The sequence below is a fragment of the Urocitellus parryii genome, chromosome 6 (assembly GCF_045843805.1).
Source record: "Urocitellus parryii isolate mUroPar1 chromosome 6, mUroPar1.hap1, whole genome shotgun sequence".
Taxonomy (NCBI): Eukaryota; Metazoa; Chordata; class Mammalia; order Rodentia; family Sciuridae; genus Urocitellus; species Urocitellus parryii.
The window spans coordinates 131,505,853-131,525,122 of NC_135536.1; the positions used below are offsets into that span (position 1 = coordinate 131,505,853).

General features: G+C 41.5%; 1 protein-coding gene across 3 annotated transcripts in view; it reads left to right on the plus strand.

Annotated features, from left to right (window-relative positions):
* The window catches only part of Homer2 (homer scaffold protein 2), a 99,140-nt gene extending 80,112 nt beyond the window's left edge, over positions 1–19,028 (plus strand). For 2 of the 3 annotated variants that reach the window (XM_026388135.2, XM_026388137.2), the window contains exons 4-9: positions 2,897–2,989; positions 6,902–7,041; positions 10,374–10,530; positions 12,739–12,849; positions 13,541–13,621; positions 14,840–19,028. In XM_026388135.2, the coding sequence (XP_026243920.1) occupies positions 2,897–2,989; positions 6,902–7,041; positions 10,374–10,530; positions 12,739–12,849; positions 13,541–13,621; positions 14,840–15,028 (771 nt within the window). In that variant the 3' untranslated portion in view covers positions 15,029–19,028. The remainder of the gene's footprint in view (positions 1–2,896; positions 2,990–6,901; positions 7,042–10,373; positions 10,531–12,738; positions 12,850–13,540; positions 13,622–14,839) is intronic. The other variant, XM_026388136.2, reaches the window with a different exon arrangement.
* The last annotated feature ends 242 nt before the right edge of the window (positions 19,029–19,270 follow it).

The window sequence follows — 19,270 nt, forward strand, 5'->3', positions numbered from 1 at the left end:
ATTTGTATGGTTAGTGCTTATTTCCAGGTGATAGGATGATAATTTTTAAAAATATTTAATTCTAAATATATTTTCCACATTTTCAAGCATATGTGCTTTTATACAATAATGGGAAAATATTAGAAAACTGTAGACTTCATGAAAATTTTTCACCAAAGGATAATCATTTGGCACCTCTCTTAAGTGGTAAAGTCTCTGAAGGGGACCATTCTTCCATCAACACCCAGAGCTCTCTAGATTGCTTCCAATTTTTCATTATTGTGGGCAAAGCTAAAATTATGATCGTTGTGTTGAAGGCCCCCCCAATTTTCTCAAGTATTTTTGCAGAATAGTTTCCCAGAAGCATTATCACTGAGTCAGTAGGTATAAACTTTTTTTTCACTCATGATACATATTTTCAAATTGCTTCTCAATGGGGCTGTACCAAAACACAATGCTACCAGAAAGATCTTGCCAGCACTGAGGTTGATAATTGTATTTAGTGTTTGCTAATTTAGCAGGCAAAGAATGGTTCCTCATTATTTTGATTTGCATTTCCAGCAAGGCTGAACAGTCTTCTCTCTATGTTGTTTAGTTATTCTACTTTTTGCTCATGAATTTTGCCATTTATCTATCGGAATTTTCATATTTTCCTTTTCATCTTGTACAAATTCTTTCTGTACTAAAAATAATAACCCTTTTTTTCTGTTGTCCTAGCTTAGCTATAGACCATTTCCCCGACTGCTGTTTTCCTTCTTCTTTGGTTTTTTCCCCTTTTATGTTTAAATTGTTATACAGTCAAGCCTGTCACTTTTGTGATTTTCTTTGATTTCTTCCAAGTTTGGAAAATTACCTTCCCACCCTTCAAGTAGAAGTAGAAGTTCAATAAACATTCAATATTGTTTGTATCTAGATTTTTTAGTGTTTAACTTTTTTGTCACACTTACCCATTATAACTGATTAATGATTTAACATGCTGCTGGTTTGTGTTAAGGATTTAAATTCCTTGCCCTACAGTTTTCTAAAGCTATCTTAATTATATGTTGATAACATATAATTAAGATAACTTTAGAAATAACATATAATTAAGATAACTTTAGAAAACTTGTAGGGCAAGGACCCATTTCTTACCTGTTCTTTTCATCATGTATCTGCTCATAACACATCTTTTAAAATGAGTTGATAGGGTTTTTCCTATTTTGTTGCATTTTAAACTTGTTTTCTGAAATTTCCATCTTGATTTATGCCTGTGTAATATAAACAAAATCCTCTGTAGATTTAAGAGTTTCTTTGGGGGCAGAAACCAAGTCTTTGATGTGATTGTTTCCTTTCTCAGTGGACGGGGATGCACAGACCTGAACCCAGGGCTCATTCATTCACTGAGCAATCTCATTTGTGCCTGCTTTCTGCCAGGTGTGGAGGAAGGTGCAAAAATGAAGAGGCAGGGACTCCGCCATCATGGAGTACATGACATGAAGTTTTTCCTGAAGGAAGTTCCTTCCTGAAGAGGAAGGAGGCTTTGTCCATCCCTGCAGAGCTTTACATGTTTCAAGCAAATGATAATGTGATTTTCCTCTGACAGCTTTGGAAAGGTTAAATATGAAGCCCCATGGCTGTGGCTTTATTAACGGGGCCGGCAGCAGCAACTCTGGGCCAGAACCAAAAGGATGACCTTTTCTGCTTAGACCAGGATGCTGAGTTCACCAGCATCTGTTATCTGTCAAGATCTCCTTGAAGCATACTGCTTTTGTGGACATTGTGAAGATACTCAGAGGACAGCCTATGCTCACAAATAGATGAGTCCTAAGAAAAACCCTCAGAATTGTCTTTAGCCTTGCAACTTGCTACTTTCTGTTTCTCTTAGGAACTACATTTAGTTCTCCTTGCTTTGTAATACCAGGATTATCCATTAGAAACTGTTCTCTGTTCAAACATCATATTTGCTAATGAAAATCAGTCACCTTGTCAGTGACTGTGAGCCAGTGATTACTTTGATAGCTCTAGGATTTTAAGAATTTTTTTAATATGGAAATGTTAAAACATTTTAAAAAGTAGAGAGCACAGATTAATGAACACTACACATATCGCCTAGATTTAACACTTATTAGCATCTTGCCACACTTCCTTATCTCTTTTATTAGTGTACTTTATTTTTTTTATTTATTGGTTCTTTTTAGTTCTACATGACAGTAAAATCCATTTTGACATAATTATAAAAGCATGGAATGTATCTTGTTAATTCAGTCCCCAGTATGTCTCCTTCCCCTCCCTCACCGACCTCCCTTCCCTCTTCTCTATTGATCTTTCTGCCATTTACCGGTAGTTATTTTAATTAATTTCTTGTTGATGTACATATGGTGAGATTCACTGTGGTATATTCACATATGTATATAGGAAAGTTATTAGTGTACTTTAAACAGATTACATGATGATTAAGGTTATAATCATAGGCTGCATTTGACTATTTTGTGTCTTCTTCTAAAAAACCTAAGAATAGTTTCCCCAAGGTTTTGGGCATTTTTCTTTTCTGTGGCATTAACTTCTGAGAGTTCTTGGATCTTTTAAATAGGATTCATTAAGTTTTTCATGGATCCCATCTGTAATGTAGTTATGTTTCTCTTGATGCTTTTGTATTAGTTACTATAAACCTAAGGGCTTTGTTTGTTTGTTTGTTTGTTTGTTTATCATCATCAAACCAGCTTCAGTAGCTTTGAAACTGGTTCAGATCTGACATGGGCCAATAGTATTTACTAGAAAAATTTCTTGTATTCATATATTTTAAACCTCAAATAAAATTATCTTGAGTTTATATAGAATTTATTGGCTTAAAAAGGATACAGAATAATAAAAATGGGTTTTGAATAACAGCCAAGAATAAACATTAATAAAAACCTTAATAACTATTTTTGGTATTCAGTTTGCAGATAAGTTCCAGGAGGTAAAAGAAGCTGCCAAATTAGCCAAAGACAAATCCCAGGAGAAAATCGAAACTTCGAGTAATCATTCCCAAGTAAGTCATTTATCCATGAAACAAATCTGAATGTGATTGGTGATCAAGATTCCTCATTCCTTGGTGCTCTTGGCAAGAAATGAATTTTAGCAGCAGGGTTTTGAAGGCTGTTCAAAATAAGGGGTATGTGACATGTTTTTATTAGACTTAAATTTCAAGGCATAATACTATAGTTTTGACAGAAAATGGTTGATGAGATTGGAATTAACGCATGTCCCTAGACCTTGAGAAATAGGTGGTGGTCATTCTGTGTTTAAATGTTGGCAGCAAAGCAGCATGTTTCCTTGCTGTGTTGGGAGGTGAGGTCTGTATATAGGATTCTCATTGGTGGATGCAGGCACCTTGTACCCATCAAAGAGAAAACTTGATACCAGAGAGCCCTCTGTCTTAGTCCTGTAGGTAGGAGTCAGGTTGGAGATGATATTCCCAACAGCTCTGTCTTAGCCAGAGAAGATCTGGCTTTTTCAGGAATTGAGGGTGTCTGTCTGCTATAAAGTATGATGAGTGGCTAAGGATTTACTTTAACCTAAAGTAAAAATACCAGCACTGCTAGTGTCTACACTGATACATGTGGTGGTGATGGAAGGCTTGACAAGCTTATTTGTAGAAAGAGAAAGAGAGATTTCAGGATCAAGGGGTTGGAGTCAGGAATCAGCATGCTGTGTTAGCATGCAGTCAGGAGTCTGCCTAGCTGGGCTGAGGTGTGCTGTGGGATGTGTGGGGATGTTCTTGGAGATACTATGAAAAGACCCAGACTTCTTCATTAGTGGGTAGTTTATTAATTTTTTAGCTCCTTGTTTATTACTGGGTAATTGGTGGACATTGGAGGTTCTATGACTGTTGATATGGAATTAACCTGAGGGTTGTGTGCAGGTAGAAAGGCAGTTGGGAGTGGCTCAGGGCAGAAAGATTTTTGAGGAAGCTTTAGAGGGGAAGGTGGCTGGGCCCTGGTAGCCTCTGGCAAATAACGAAGAAATGAATGTCAGGGACAGCTCCCAGGAAGAAAGCCAGGAGACCCATGCATGTGAAGTGGTCATGCTCAACACTGCAGACTTTACCATCAGTCTCACAGAAGCAATAGCTGAAGCCTGGGTGCACCAGGAAGCAGGAAGGAGAGGAGTGCAAAAGCCCAGCCCTGGACAGTGAGCCCAGTTACAGAAAGAGAGCCAGTGAAAAGGCAAGGGAGGAAGGAACTCTAGCATCATGGAACCCAAGGCAGTGCTTTCACAGCATTCAGTGCTAATAGAGGAGGGGAGAGGAGGCTGAGAGGGACCCTGGTCTTGTCAGGAGACTTGGTGACTTGGGGTGTTTCACGGATGGGACCTATTTCTGTCTGGAGTTACATTCCCAACACCTTTTCCTAGGCTCACCATATTAAAGATGCCCCATATGGATTTATGGAAATGAAGTGTATTAGGCTTCAGATAGATGGAAACTTTATAAATAATCTATAATCTCTATGCTGTTTATTTAGTATTAACACTGTTAATTTAGTTTTATTAATTATTAAGTAATCTCTCAGGACCTATAAAATTGTGTGTAAATTTTACAGAAATTGTCCATGGTATAGAGATTCTAATAAAATGTCTTTTTTCTGAATACAGACTTTATAGTGATATCTTTAAACTTAAACATCTGAATTTCTCTATATGTCTTTGTTTTAAAATTTGTCCCCCCAAAAGTATTTTAAACCTTGAAAAAACCAAGTATACCCAATGTTTATCTATATATACATACACACACACAGACACACACACACAGACACACATACAACACATACATGTACACAGACACATTAATTATATTGGAATGAAATTTTGTCTCTAAGATTGGTTTTTATTTATTTTTCCTGATATTTCCCCAGAAATCGAGATCATTGTGCATTTTTCTTATTTTTATTCAAAAATCAGTTACTTGTTTTCCTGAATCTCTTTGACCAAGATTTCCAAGTAGTTGAAGATTTAAACAACCTAATTTCAAAAACACTAAAAATGAGTTTTGTGACTATAAAAATGATGCATATGTATTGTAGAATTAAAACAGATATTATACTACAAAAAAAGGAATAAAAATCATCTGTTTTCTTAAAGATGCCTTTTTGTAGTATGTATCTTTTTTTAAATATAGCTTTTGGGTAAATTTTTTCTATTACCCTTTATAACCTTTATTAATTTTTTATGTCATAATAATTTCTTTGTATTTTCAAGTATTCCCTTTCAAATCTGTTTGTCAGGATTTGTACCATTAGCCTCTTGTGATTTGGGACTTCCATGTTGTTTCTCATTTTTCATTATTATAAATAACACTATGATGAGTGTTCTTGCCTCATCTTTGTGCATTTGACAGTTTCTGCAGAATAAATCCTTGAGATGGAGCATGGGTTGAGGTCCTATACATTCTTAAAGCTTTTGATGCACACAGTTACACTTGGCATTCAAAAGTGTGCAGTTCTAGCTCCTACTGGCCCCAAATGAGGCTTTTTCTTCTCATACCCTTGCCAAGAAAAGCTTTGTTGATTTGATTTTTTAAAAATGTACTTCATTGCCTTTTTCTCCTCTTGTATTTCTTTTCTACTGACATTAGCTATTGTTTATGTTTATTAAATGTATACATTTCTTCTTTTGTAAATATCAATAGTCTTTTTCCTTTTTAAAATAAGTTGAGGAGACATTTCTCTTATATTGTATTGATTCCAAAGGGATTTACATATTTTTAAACATGGAAACTTTTCACATGTAGAAAGCTAGGCAGAATTATATAATGAACCTCCACATACATGTAGGTCAGCTTTAATGATTGGTAATCTGTGACTGGTATTTTTATCTATGCCCCACACTTTACCCCGACCCCGATATTTTAAAGCAAATCCCTGATATTTCATCTATAAATATTTCAGTATGTAGCTCTAAAAGATGAGAACTCTTTTTTAATATAGAAAAGATATTAACATTTTGTTTTTAATATCTGCTGCAAATATTTCCCCTGGCTCTTTTTTGCATTTTAATTTTGTTTATGGCATTTTTTTGTAATGCAGAAATTTAGTTAAGTATATGCATCATTCCCTACATGGTTCCTTCCTTTGCCTTTATGCTTATTTCAGGCCAAATAAGATTTTTCTAAGATCTTATCCAAGACCAGATAGATTTCACCTCCTTGTGGTTTGACTTATCACAGAAAACACTTCGGGATATTCATAACAATGCTAAGTAGTAATAGAGAAGCAGACATCCATATCTTGTTCCTGTTTTCTTGATGAGTGTGTTGATCTAACTCTCCATATCCCCAGGATTTTTAAACTGTCTCAACTCGTAATACTTTTTCTCTATCTTCATTAACTATTTCTTGTTCTTTGGTGTTTGGAATAATTCCTTCTCCTTTTTTTTAAGAGAGAGAGAGAGAGAGACAGAGAGAGAGAGAGAGAGAGAAATTTTCTAATATTTTTTTAGTTTTTGGTGGACACAACATCTTTATTTTATTTTTATGTGGTGCTGAGGATCGAACCCAGCGCCCCGCGAATGCCAGGCGAGCGAGCGCACTACCACTTGAGCCACATCCCCAGCCCCTCTTCTCCCCTTTTAACCTGTAACTTCCATCAGTGGTATTTAAGAAAACCAGATACTCAAGGTTGGTAGATTTTTCTGAAACGTTTGAATAAAAAGTCTCTGAGCAATGGCCCAGGTGTTCTCTTTTCAATAAAGTACATGGACTTTATAAATGCCATCTGGGTTTTCCAAGGCCTTTTCCTGCCATTACTGACACTCTTTGTTAGCTTGTTTACTTCTTTGTCTTCAGTACTTTCTGGTTAGATGGGTTGGTTTGTCCACAGTCACAACACACAGTTTCTCATTATGACTGATTTGCTGGCAGTGTGAGGATGAGCAATAACGTGTGAAGATAATTCACTTTGGCCAGGAATCTGGGTGTGAAACCCCATCTTCTACTCAGGCATCCAGCGTCAATGGAACGGATGATGAAAAGGCTTCTCACGTGGGTCCAGCTGACACACACCTCAAGTCTGAGAACGACAAACTGAAGATCGCTTTGACACAGAGGTAAGGCTTGTTTAGAATTCACATCCGAGCTGGGCACAGGCCTGTAAACCAGCAACTTGGGAGACTAAGGTAGGAGGATTGAAAGTTGGAGACCAGCCTCTGTAACTTAGTAAGACCCTTTCTCAAAATAAAAAGTAAGAAAACAGGACCAGGACTGCAGCTCAATGGTAGAGGGTCCTTGGGTTCAACAATCCCTACTAGTGGCAGAGATGGGGTGGGGGTCAAGATCCTGTTTTCTTCACATTCAGAACTTCTGGGAAGCTTATCAGGCTGAGCAGAATTTCAGGAAATTGAGAGAGATGACTGGCCATCTGCTTTGAGCATCCATCTCATCTCCCTGGCAAAGGGAGACTAGTTGGCTTCATGGCCCTTCTCTATCTGCCAACCCATCAGCATCAGTTTGTGTGTGTGTGTGTGTGTGTGTGTGTGTGTGTTGACAAAGTGTGTATGGTGATGTAATTGAGTGTGTATGAGGTATATGATAGGGTAAGTGTGTGAGTACATGTGTGAGAAGGGATGTGTGTGTCAGTGTGAGTGTATAAGTGTGTGAGAGAGTATGTGGTACAGCTTTGAAATTGTACTTTTTTTTAGAAGATACATTTATGATAAAATTGAGTCTTGACCAAGAAAAGCATATAAAAACCTAAGAAACTGTGATAAATAATATGAAATTACACACAAGTCAGAAACTTTTTTGTATACAAAACCCATCACATTGGTCATATATTTGAAGAAGGTATTTGCTTTACAATATGAACTGGAACCACAAAATACATAAGAATAAACTTGGAAAGAAATGTTCAAGATCATGTAAAGCAAACTTTAAGATGATTTTGAGGATGATAAATGAATCATTTAACAGATAGATAAATTCTTCAAGGTTTTTATTTTGTTTTTTTGTTTTGTTTGAAGTGCTGGGGATTAAACCCAGGGCTCTGCAAGTGGTAGGCAAGTGTTCAGACCACTGAGCCATGCTCCCAATCCTGAGATAGATTCTTTTTTTAAAAATGTTTTTAAATGTGGTGTGTCTTTTATTTTTAGTTGGGACATAATTATACATATTTGTGAAGTTTAGTGTGATATTTATTACATATATATTATATGTAATGATCAGATCAGAATAGGTGGCATATCCATCACTTTATATTCAAACATATTCTATTGGGCCAGACATGGTAGTGCACACCTGTAATCCCAGAAACTTGGGAGTCTGAGGCAGGAGGATCATGCCAGCCTCAGCAACTTAGCAAGGCTTTGTCTCAAAATAATAAAAAGAGATGGGGATGTGGCTCAGTGGTTAAGCACCCTGGGTTCAATCCTGGTACCCACCCCCCAAAGAATATATTTTTAAAAATTATATTAATATAATTATATAAACTTATTTTTATATACATAGTTATATTTTAATATAAATATATATATTTTTAATTGGGGAATGGTAAGAAGACTTGATATTTTCTAAGGTATCAGTTTTCCTTTAGTAGATCTATACATGTAAATTGATCCCTATACTGATATAAAGGTTTCTTACATTTTTGACGACATGACTGATACTTGCTTTCCTGTGTCTTCAGGGCTGGCCTGTGAGTGCCTTCAGAATCATCCTGCTCACCTGGCCAGGGGCTTCGGCCAACTTCCCTTAGACTTCTCTTTGTGGAAGAGAAACTATCTTCCTCAGCCCATTTAAACTGTGTCACAGCCCATTTAAACTGTGTCACAGCCATCTTGGCAAAATTCTTCCGTTGTACAGATGAGGAAACTGAGCCAGTGATTCCCTATCCAAGGTCACATGTCTAAAAGTAAACCTTTCCATCACCTCATACTTCCTGCCCTTCAAAGCTGCAGTTGCAATCTCCTCAGGGATATCCCACAGTCACCAGTCACATTCTATAGCTAGAGTCACTAAAGGGCTGGCACCCATCTCCCCATCTCAAGTGAACTGGTGCTTGGAGCTTAATTCCTGTGATCTGACCTAGGAATTCCAGAAAACATGTGAGACTCTTAGATCCCGCCACCTACTTTTAGATTTTGGGTCTTTGTCAGGTACTTCAAAGAACAAAACTGTGACTAGTCTCTTTTCTTACTCATCAGGTGATTGTGAGGACTATTTTTGACTGTTTAAGTCACAGTGAACTGCCTGGATGAAAGTGTTTCACCCCTAAAAATAAATGTTTTCAAATCCTGGTTTAATAAATGGTGTGAAGCCATTTCCCTAAATCAGCTTAAATTCTCAGTCATCAATTCCAAAATTCATCAGATTTTGGAACATTTTACTGTTTTTTCAGTCTGTGGTATTTCAAACTGTGAATATGTATTTTCTAATCACATTCCTAAGTTCTTTGAGGCTGTGGGCTGAAAGATAATGCAAATTATTCAGTCACAGTTGCATTTACTTAAAATTTTTGTTTTAAAGTCTTCAGAAAGAACTCTCTTCAGCCGGGGAGAAACCTGGTGGGCTTGTCATGTGCAGCTCTGCCCCATCACCTCAGTTCACATTCAGTGCCACAGATATGGGGGCTCCAAGGCACAGAAATTAAAGGAGAGTCAAAAGGGAGAAGTTAGTGAGAGGAACCTGATTCAAATTTGTTTTAATCTTCTTCCTCACTGTGCACATAGAACCAAAGGTAAAACAGAAAGCCTTTGTGATGAGGGTAGGGGTTTCACACCTGAGGTGATGCCCCCTGAGGTGACGGCCAGCCAAAGCTCCCTCACACACACTGAGGTTAGGAATACAGTTCTGCTTACCGGGGCCTGATTCCCCATTTGTTTCCTCTGTCCTCAAGCCCTTGATTCACAAATCTGGCTTCCTTTAAGGGCTCTGAGGAGGCACAGGTTACAACGAGGCCACTTTCACCCAGGCTGTTGCTGTGTTTGTGTTTGTGTGACATCCTTGGACTCTGGAGAGGTTCATGGCTTTCACGATATTCTCAAAGGGTCCCATGGTCTGCTCCAGCAATTTAGAACCTCTCAGAGTGCTGCAGTAGGAGGTTAGCCAGGAAGGAGGGGGAGGTGGGTATTTATCATGCTCAGCAGTCTTTCTTTTTAGAAGTCCATTCTTCTTTCTTTAAGAAGTCCATTCTCTTCTAAGGCAATTCTTTAAGAAACTAGCCTGGCAAGGTGACATATTCACACTAGAAAGTGGTGCCATTGACCCTCTTGGCAGTTGGTAGGTGTAGCCAGACCCAACCCAGCTCACTAGTGGGTGAAGGAGTGGGATCCCCTCAGGTGGGCTAAGTGGCAGAGTCCCCATTCCCCAGGTGAAAGGAGGTGCACTGTGATGGCTGGCATCCCCCTGCCGGCATCTCCACCACCACCTATTTCCTGCCCCGCAGTGCTGCCAATGTGAAGAAATGGGAGATCGAGCTGCAGACCCTGCGGGAAAGCAATGCTCGGCTGACCACAGCACTGCAGGAGTCAGCAGCCAGCGTGGAACAGTGGAAGAAGCAGTTCTCCATCTGCCGAGATGAGAACGATAGGCTCCGAAACAAGGTGAGCTCCTGGAACAGCAGCCAGCCGGAGGGAGGGCTGGGGTGGGCAGCAGGATGGGGGGTGGGCCACTGTGGTCCTGTCTCCTCTCCTCCCTTCTCCTCCCAGGGGCAGGAGAAAGACCTGCTGCCTGATGCTATTGAACATTCTCCATCCCACTGCTTTTCTTAGTAGAAATTTAGGCCATGTAAACTACATTTACCAAACCAAGTTTTATAATTCCTGTCATTAAGGAGAAGATAAATGAACTGGCAATTGTAGCTTTGTCCTACGCCAAGAGCTCCCTCATTTTTGGGCTGGCTGATTGTCACAGTGGTCTTTCCTTAGCACTTCTGTGACTCAATGATCTTCAGTGGAGGAAAGGAAGTCAGAGGATAAGTGAAAAATAGGCCCAGAACATCCTGAGGATCATTGCTCAGTTTCCATTCAAATCATTATTTCTAAAAATGTAAACCTAGGAGGGAGAAAAGGAATATACTGCTTAAAACATGTAAGGTGGTTGCTGACCACTGCCAGATGCTCTCTATTTTCTAACTTCAATGTCCTGCAATTAGATTTTTTCCAGACTCACCTATAAACTTCCCTGTAATTAATCACTTTCTTTGTGGTATTGCTGAGTTGGTAAAGTGGGTTTGAGGTGACTCCCCAGACTTTCCTGTTCAGGTCTTAAGATTTCTGTGCTGACCACATTATGGTGGTGAGACCATTACCCGCCCCTCTAAACCCCACCCCCATCATGAAGTTTGGAGCTTTGGAGCATGAGCTTTGGAGGCTCCAGGTTTCAGGAGACTTGTCACATTTAGATTGGTGTCCACTGTCCCTTGAGCCATTTCTATGACCTGAGTGGAGCCGCTATAGACCAGCCCATTGTTTCACTCTTTTCCTTTGGTGCTGATGGCACATACAGCTGCCTCATGTCATTTTTCATCTCAGAACTGAAAGTGCTGACAGTCGGTTATCCCAGGCCAGCTGCTGACTTTGCATGTTTCTGAACAAAGCTGCCTGGCAGACCTGCCTGCCAGAGGGATCGATTGCCCTTTCATTTTTTCAAGCAAAGAGTTGAATTCCTTGCTTTGATTGGAGTATGAAAACCAAAGACAGTGTGGGGGAGTGGAGGAAGAGCATCATTCTCAGAGGAGTGTGGACTTCCCTAGGTGGGACACATTGGGACCTTGATTTCTAGGCTGGAGGGGGAAGTTGGTAGGATTTCCAGCCACAGTTGCAACCAGAGGTTCAGACTCTGAGGGGTGATGCAGGCCACCTTCCAAGAAGTGTCCTCATGGCAACCGCCCCGGTGCCCTTCATATAAAGACCACTGCTGTCTGTGTGTACACTGAGCTGCTTTTGGGTGGTCTCCAAGAAATACTCAGCATCGAACAGTACTATCAGGGTGTCAGGCCTGCATGAGTAACCTTTTTGAGGAGTTAGGCCTTGAAGTAAGGAAAGATGCAGTCCTAGAACTTCCCATTCAGTCTCAAGGAAGAGGCCCACTGGCCAGGCCCCTTCTGCATTCATACACGAAGGAAGGTCATCTTGATATATAGTGTTTAAAATGTCATCACATCCCATTTGGTGGCCACTGTTCTATAGAGTTGTTAGAGTCTCTACTCTGCTGGCTTAAATCCTTGAGATGAAATAGAATAATTCAGGACATGATTCAAATGATATAAAAATCATTCTGGGGAGAAGCAGATCAATTTGGAACATCTTGCCTGTGATAGACCCTTAAAACAAACCTAAACTTACTCCCATGTGACCAAGATAGAAAAACAGAAGTCCAGAGCATTCTGCAGTCAGGTTTCATTACTTATTAGCCCTGCAAGTATTAAGTGAGGCATCCCTTACAAGCAGGGGTAGACAGCTCCATGGGGAGCCGCTTGGAGCGTGTTCATAACCCCAAAGAAAAAATATTTTAAGTGGGTTAGTTTATGGTTGATATTAAAAGAAAGTATAAAAATAGCTAGGCATTATGGTGCATACCTATAATCCCAGCTACTCAGGAGGGAAGAGGACCATAAGTTCAAGATCAGCCTTAGTAATTTAGGGAGACCCTGTCCCAAATTTTTAAAAAGGAATAGGGATGTGGCTCAGTGGAGAGCACCTCTGGGTTCAATCCTCAATACAAGAAAGAAAAAAAAGAAAGAAAGAAAGCATAAAAATAGCTTTGGCAGTCTCTAATGACTAAACTAGCATTTAATGTGTTTGTTGAAGATTGACGAGTTAGAAGAACAGTGCAGTGAGATAAACAGGGAGAAGGAGAAGAATACTCAGCTGAAGAGAAGAATTGAGGAGCTGGAGTCAGAACTCCGAGAAAAGGAGACGGTGAGTAGTGGATACTCTCTAAACATGGTCCTTGGCATTCTCTGGGCCTTGTGGAGTGACCTCTGTGATCTCAACCCAAGGACATAGCAGGTGGCTTGGGGCATATGACCAACTCTGGCAGCTTTCTGAACACCAGGACAGAGAGCCAGGAGTCACACCTAGGTACAGATACTCCAGAGCAGAGGACAGCCTCATCATTACCCTCTGCAGCCTCCTCATCTAAGAGTGACCTGAACATTTCTCAGAACACTTGGGCACTTCTATAGATCAAAAGTCGCCATCAAAAGTTGTTCTGCTAAGTTAATGCAGCTAGAACTATCAATCATGTAGTCATTTACATTCTGGGAGGCAAAACAGTTGAGTACACACACATTGAAGACCATGGGCAAGTTATTAAACCTCTTTGGGTCTCAGTTTCACCATGTACAAAACAGTAAAACATAACAGTACAAAACATAAAAAATATGTGCCTTTTTATGATGATATTATGGACTTCATATGGTCATGCAGAAACACACTTGGCCCTTTGAATCACCTGATAGTTAAGAATAGCATCATCACCACTATTGCTTATGCAGACAGGACGGGCTGCAAAAACAGAATCTATTAGTAAATGCACAGGTTGGTGATTTTCAAGGGTACGTTTATCTGATTGCTTTCATGTTCTTTTTTGAATTCCTGTATCCTCAAGGAGTTGAAAGATCTCCGAAAACAAAGTGAAATCATACCTCAGCTCATGTCAGAGTGTGAATACGTCTCTGAGAAGTTAGAGGTAAGAGAAGGGCATACCTGTCCTGGCTAAATGAGAAGGCAATTGTCATGTTGCTGGTGTGTCTACTCCCTCTAGCTGTCACATCTAGGATGATAAAGAGGAGTGAGTTTCTATTTGTAAAAAGGTGGTGTAATCACATGCCACCCTGGCCTTAAAAGCAACTCAACAGCATTGGTCTTGTGGTTTTTTCGCTTATACAGAGGCATTCTATGTATAACCACAGCATAGGTGGCTAGTTATCTCCCAAAGAAGTTCCTACAAAGCCACAGAGACAATAAAGAGAGGGACAGGAGGGTGGCCTGAGAGTATAGAGTCAGGGTGCAAGTCCACATCAGCCACTTCCTAGCCCATGACTTTGGGCACTGACCTTGGTCAGCCCTTCCTCCCTATCCTCAGCTTTCTGATCCATAAAAATGAGGGGTTTTAGGTCCTCCTTCACCTCCAGGGGTCTCCTCACTTAACATACACAAAGAGCGCTTTATTGAGTTACACAGTTCCTGTTCTGTATTAGTAAGTAGTTCCTGGGCACATACATGTTCAAGAAAGTCCCGGTTTACTCCCATGAAATAAAGCTGTTATTTGTCATGAAGAGTACAAGGCTTAAGGCTCATTTAACAACTCATAGCCCTCCTGTCTTTGGGAACTGTATCTGATTTACCTGGATTGGATTGTGGGCCCAGCTCTGCAGAAATCTCCATGGTGATGGTATCAGGATGCACAGACTGCCTGTCCCCAAGCTACTGGTATGGCCAGTCCTCCTTAGCCAAGGGCCTGGGACTTGAGGAGCCCTCTCAGGGAAACAAGCCACTTTTCCATTTATTCTGTTTCTTTCTCTCTCAGAGTGGAACTGAAAAGTGGCCTCTGCTGGCCACTCTGGGAGGGGGCTGAAAATGCCATACCAGGATTTCAAGCCATCCCTGCTGGGCCCTTTGTGAAGGCCCCCCTCAGGCAGTTCTCTGCATTCTGCAATCTGGGTTAGAACTTGGGTTTTAAGGCCAAATGTTGGTCCAGGGAACAGGCAGGAAGGAGGGCTGAAACACCCACTGCCACCTTTCTGACATCATGATTACAGGCTTGAAGGGCATAACTTGTCTCTAGTGTCTTTGACCCTGGCCCAAGCCCGTGGATCTGATGGAGAATGATTGGTTCAGCTGTGGCAGGCTTTGTGGATGGTTCCCATCACTCTTTTCCAGACTCTTCTCCCTTCTGTTTTGTCAGGCGGCAGAGAGAGACAATCAAAACCTGGAAGACAAAGTGCGATCTCTAAAGACCGACATTGAGGAAAGTAAATACCGACAGCGTCATCTGAAGGTAGAGTTGAAGAGCTTCCTGGAGGTGCTGGATGGGAAGATTGATGACCTCCATGACTTCCGCCGAGGCCTCTCCAAGTTGGGTACAGACAACTAGGGCCGGGCACAGACCTGGGCCCTGGATCGTGAGTCCCACGTGTGTGTGTGTGTGTGATGAAATAGGACTAGGATGTTCTCCTGTTAGCATTGCTTCTGTAAATGCAGGCGCAGTTTGTCTTGTTTCCAAACCAGTTGTGCCGTCCACTCACTCCTCTCCAGAATAGAAATCTCTTGCTCCTCTGGCCTCACGAGGTTGTGGACAACTGGAAGATTCTGACTCAGGAATCCAGAACTAGGTCTACCTAAAATGTTTACGCAGTCAGGGCAGGGATGTTTATATCTTTCTTAAGGGCTGTTGCAACCATATGAACCGAAAAACAAGGTAATTTTCTAATTCAAGTATCAGTGTCCCCTTTACAACAGGCCTTTTTGCTCCTTTTATTGAATAGCATTTGGAGTACACGATTGTCCACCAGGCTCCAGTCCATGGGGCAAGGAGGGAGTAACGTCTCTCACAGTAAACATTGAGTCATTTTCAAGCAACCATTTAGTGTGGTGACTTATCTGGAGAAAGAAAGCAAGTTTCTGGGTGAATTTTCTGGTATGGGAATCACTTGTATCCACTATACCCCATCCTCCCTCAGTTTGTATGGTTGCGACAATATTCCTTTTGTTGGTTTTAATTTCTGAGCAGATGCTTGTGCTATGGGAACAGCACATGGTGAGGGCGCCAAGCACACAGTGCCTGGCACAATGTAGGTGCTTAATAAATATTGTTCAATTAAACATTTATTCAACAGAATTTAGTGTTTTAATCAAACCCCACAAATAGAGTCCAGACCCCTGTTGAATGATACACCATCTTTTTTTTTTTTTTTTGTGCTGGGTAGTTATCAGGAATGAATACTACTGTGATCAAACCTGAGGCTCAGGTGGCCCTGGGGCAGGGAGGGTGGCAGCAGAAGCATCAGGGGCTGATCTGAGACCCCCTGAGAGCCCAGCCATGGTGCTCTGCCCCTGGCACCATCACCTTCTTCAGGCATGGCGTCCTGGAGCCTAAGGATTCCAGAACACTGGCTGTCCATGGTAGGGGCTATCCAGGGTTTCAGAACTAGGGTGCGATCCTATGGTAGGTTTGGATAATTGAGAAAGAAATCATCCAACCCCATGATGGTGACAGAGTCCTGCTCAGAGGGTGGCCTTGGCCTTAGTACCAAAAAACTCTGCCCAGATTCACCTCTTGCCTCAGTTCCTGCTAAGGAAGGGCCTGGAGCCATAAACCTTTCCTCTGATACAGAGCTTCTCAGTGGGGCCAGTGACTACTTCAATGCCATTAGCATCCTTCATTGTGAAAGATCACCTGTGTATGGCAAGATAAGTCCCCAGTCCTATATGTTTCTAAATGCCTTGGGCAGAAGAGACTCTGGTGTCACCTTACCTCTCTAGAACTACCTAAGAGAATTTGTTCCTCTAGAAATGTTTTCTCATAGGGAAATTCTTCCTGTCAAATTTGAATTAATGAGGAAACAGCCTGAGGAGGGGGTAGGGTCCACATAGACATGACCCAAGCCCCAAGGTGAGTTAGAGTCTGTTACTCCCCTTCCCCTAGCTGAGGCATCTCTGAGCAGGGAATTTTTGCCTAGGATAGGAAAAGAAAGAAGTCTGTTGATTTGGAGCACCAAGGTACATTAGGGGAGACCCCCACAGGCTAAGTGGGGGTCTTAAATACACAAGGCTCTTAGGTCACCCCTGCTGTGATTCAGGCAAGGGATCTGCTGGCCCTCTCCTCTCCTCAGAGCTCTAGATGGCTCTCAGGACAGTCAGTAGCAGCTCCCGACTGGCTGTGCCAGGAGACCAGAAAGCTGGGCTGGCCATGACATGGTCCTGGAATCCAGCAGTGGGTAAAACAGATTCTTCCCAGGCCAGCCTGGTCCTCCTACCAGCAACCTGGGCAAATGTCTTCCCAGGAGCAGTAGACACTGGAATCTCAAACACCCTTCACTGGAATCTTCAGATGACCACCACCTGTGCCCACAGGCAACTTATTAATCCAAAGCAGTGACTTTAAAAAATGTTGGAAGCCATCACACAGTGGGGTTGAGGTACTTGATGCCCATTTATCAAACTACTAAAGAGTTTGGCCACCATCTTGTAGCTAATAGGTGAGGAGCCTAGTTTCCCTGAACTGTTGGGGCTTATCCAGCCTTAGAACTGCTGCAGCCCAGGAGCTAACAATGTTAGGGGGTCCTTTAAAGTAAGAGTTGATTCTGCAGTGAAAGCACAAAACTTGACATAAGCACTTTTCATCCCTTCAACTTTCCTCTAAAGCCCATAGAATTTCTTTACTTTCTTTTTATTTTCTCTTTTGGTGTGGGTGTGTGTGTGTGGGGGGGGTGGTACTGGGGATTAAACCCAGGGGTTCTGTACCACTGAGCTGCATCCCCAGCCCTTGTTGTTTATTTTGAGATAGGGCTGGCTAAGTTGCCAAGTCTGGCCTCAGACTTGTGATCCTCCTGCCTTAGCCTCCCAAGGGATTACAGCCATACACCACCACACAAGACTTCATTTACTTTCTTTAAAAAAGAATGGTTCAGGAACAGCCTGGATAGTGAGTCAAGGGATTGGTCTTGTTGGACAGCCTTTGACACTGTGAACAGGGGACTCAGTACAATGAAAATGACCCACTGGATTTGTCCCCACTTTCAGTTGAGTTGGTATAATGTGCCCTCATTATGATGTCCAGCCCAGTCACTGGACTATTGTCATGGCTATAAGCTGCGTAAGCTTTTCTCTCATAGCCTTTGGAGCCACATTGTGCTGTTCTCCTGGTTTTGACATCTCCAAGACTGGCTTTCTTCACCCTGCTTAGCTTTCTTTCTGCATTCATGAAACCTGGGCCTAAAAAGATGCCAAGTAAAACTTTAACCATGTTGATCCTTAAAATAAACTTTGCTTTCTAGTCAAAATCCAGCTGGATGCATTTCCTAGATGGGATGGGAAAGAGAGAGGATGTCTTCTGGGTGCCCAGGGATTGTAAGCCCACTACAGTGGCAGGTTGGGAAAGCACAGCCAGGCCTCTAGGGGAAGAGAGCCTGAATTCACTCAGGACATCTGTGTGCTCCATCAATTCCATCTTCCCTGCATGCCATCGCTTTAGACCTCAGATAAGAGAACTGGGCAGGGATCGTTGCCTGCATTTTGCAGATGTCAAGTAGGGACAGTGACATGCCCAGGGTTACCCAGCTGTGATCAGCAACATGGGCTCTGCATCCAGGTCTCCTGGATTTTGGTCCACTATTTTTCCATGAGTCATGTCACTATTGTCCCTTTGGTGATCCATGGGTGCAAAGAGGGAAAAACTCTCTTGTATCCTCATAAGAGCACATTGCAGTTATATTATCTTAATTCATGTCCACAGCAAAGGACAATTTACAAGGAATGAGTCAAAATTACATTTATGTTCATTACAGATAATAAGTTCCATTTTTGAATGATTCTGTCTTTTTAAGGATCTTTTTAAGAAAGTATCAGTTATAATCATGTCCCTGCCCTAAGAGGCCAGTTAACCCAGACTTGTCTTGAGTTCTTTATGGATGGCTTTCATTGAAGCAGGGTAGTCTGTTTAAAACAGGTGGAAGGCCCTGAGATTACAGAGATATAAATAGCATCCTAGTATGGGGTCACCTGTCCAGGAGATTAGCCAGTGCTGGGAAGGGAGCAGACTTGTTCAGTGCTTGGAGCCAGTCACATGGAGCCTGAGCAATACCCAGAAAGACTATTCTCAGGGGGCAGCTGGTCTCCACCCTGCAGGCTCCATGAGCACAGCTTCATGAAGGTGGTTGGTAAGAGTCTGACTTGTTTATACCGTGTTTGATATGAAACACCAAATAAATGCAGTTAATGTGCTGCCCAGAAGAATCATGGTCTGCCACTTTAAAAGAGTTCTTTTTCTGTAGACAAGCCACGTTTTCTGTAGATCCAGGAGCAGTTTTGGACAAGAGCCAAACACAGGGCATGCCAGGGACCATATTGTGGGACCTTCCATGTGGCCAGGTGTACTCTTGGGAAAAAAGCAGCCACAATATGACTTGGTGTAGTATTTCAAAGATGCTGCCCTTTAAGAAGGAGCCAGTTCTACTCTGTTAATAACAGAAAGTGAGTTGTTCGTGCCATTCATCCTTGTAGAAATTAAAATTCTATTCACTGGAAACATGACAGGATTTTGAAGCATTTGGAATATAAACTGGAAGCATAAAAATTGGTGTCCATCTATTTTTAAAGTATATGCATGGTTTAAACA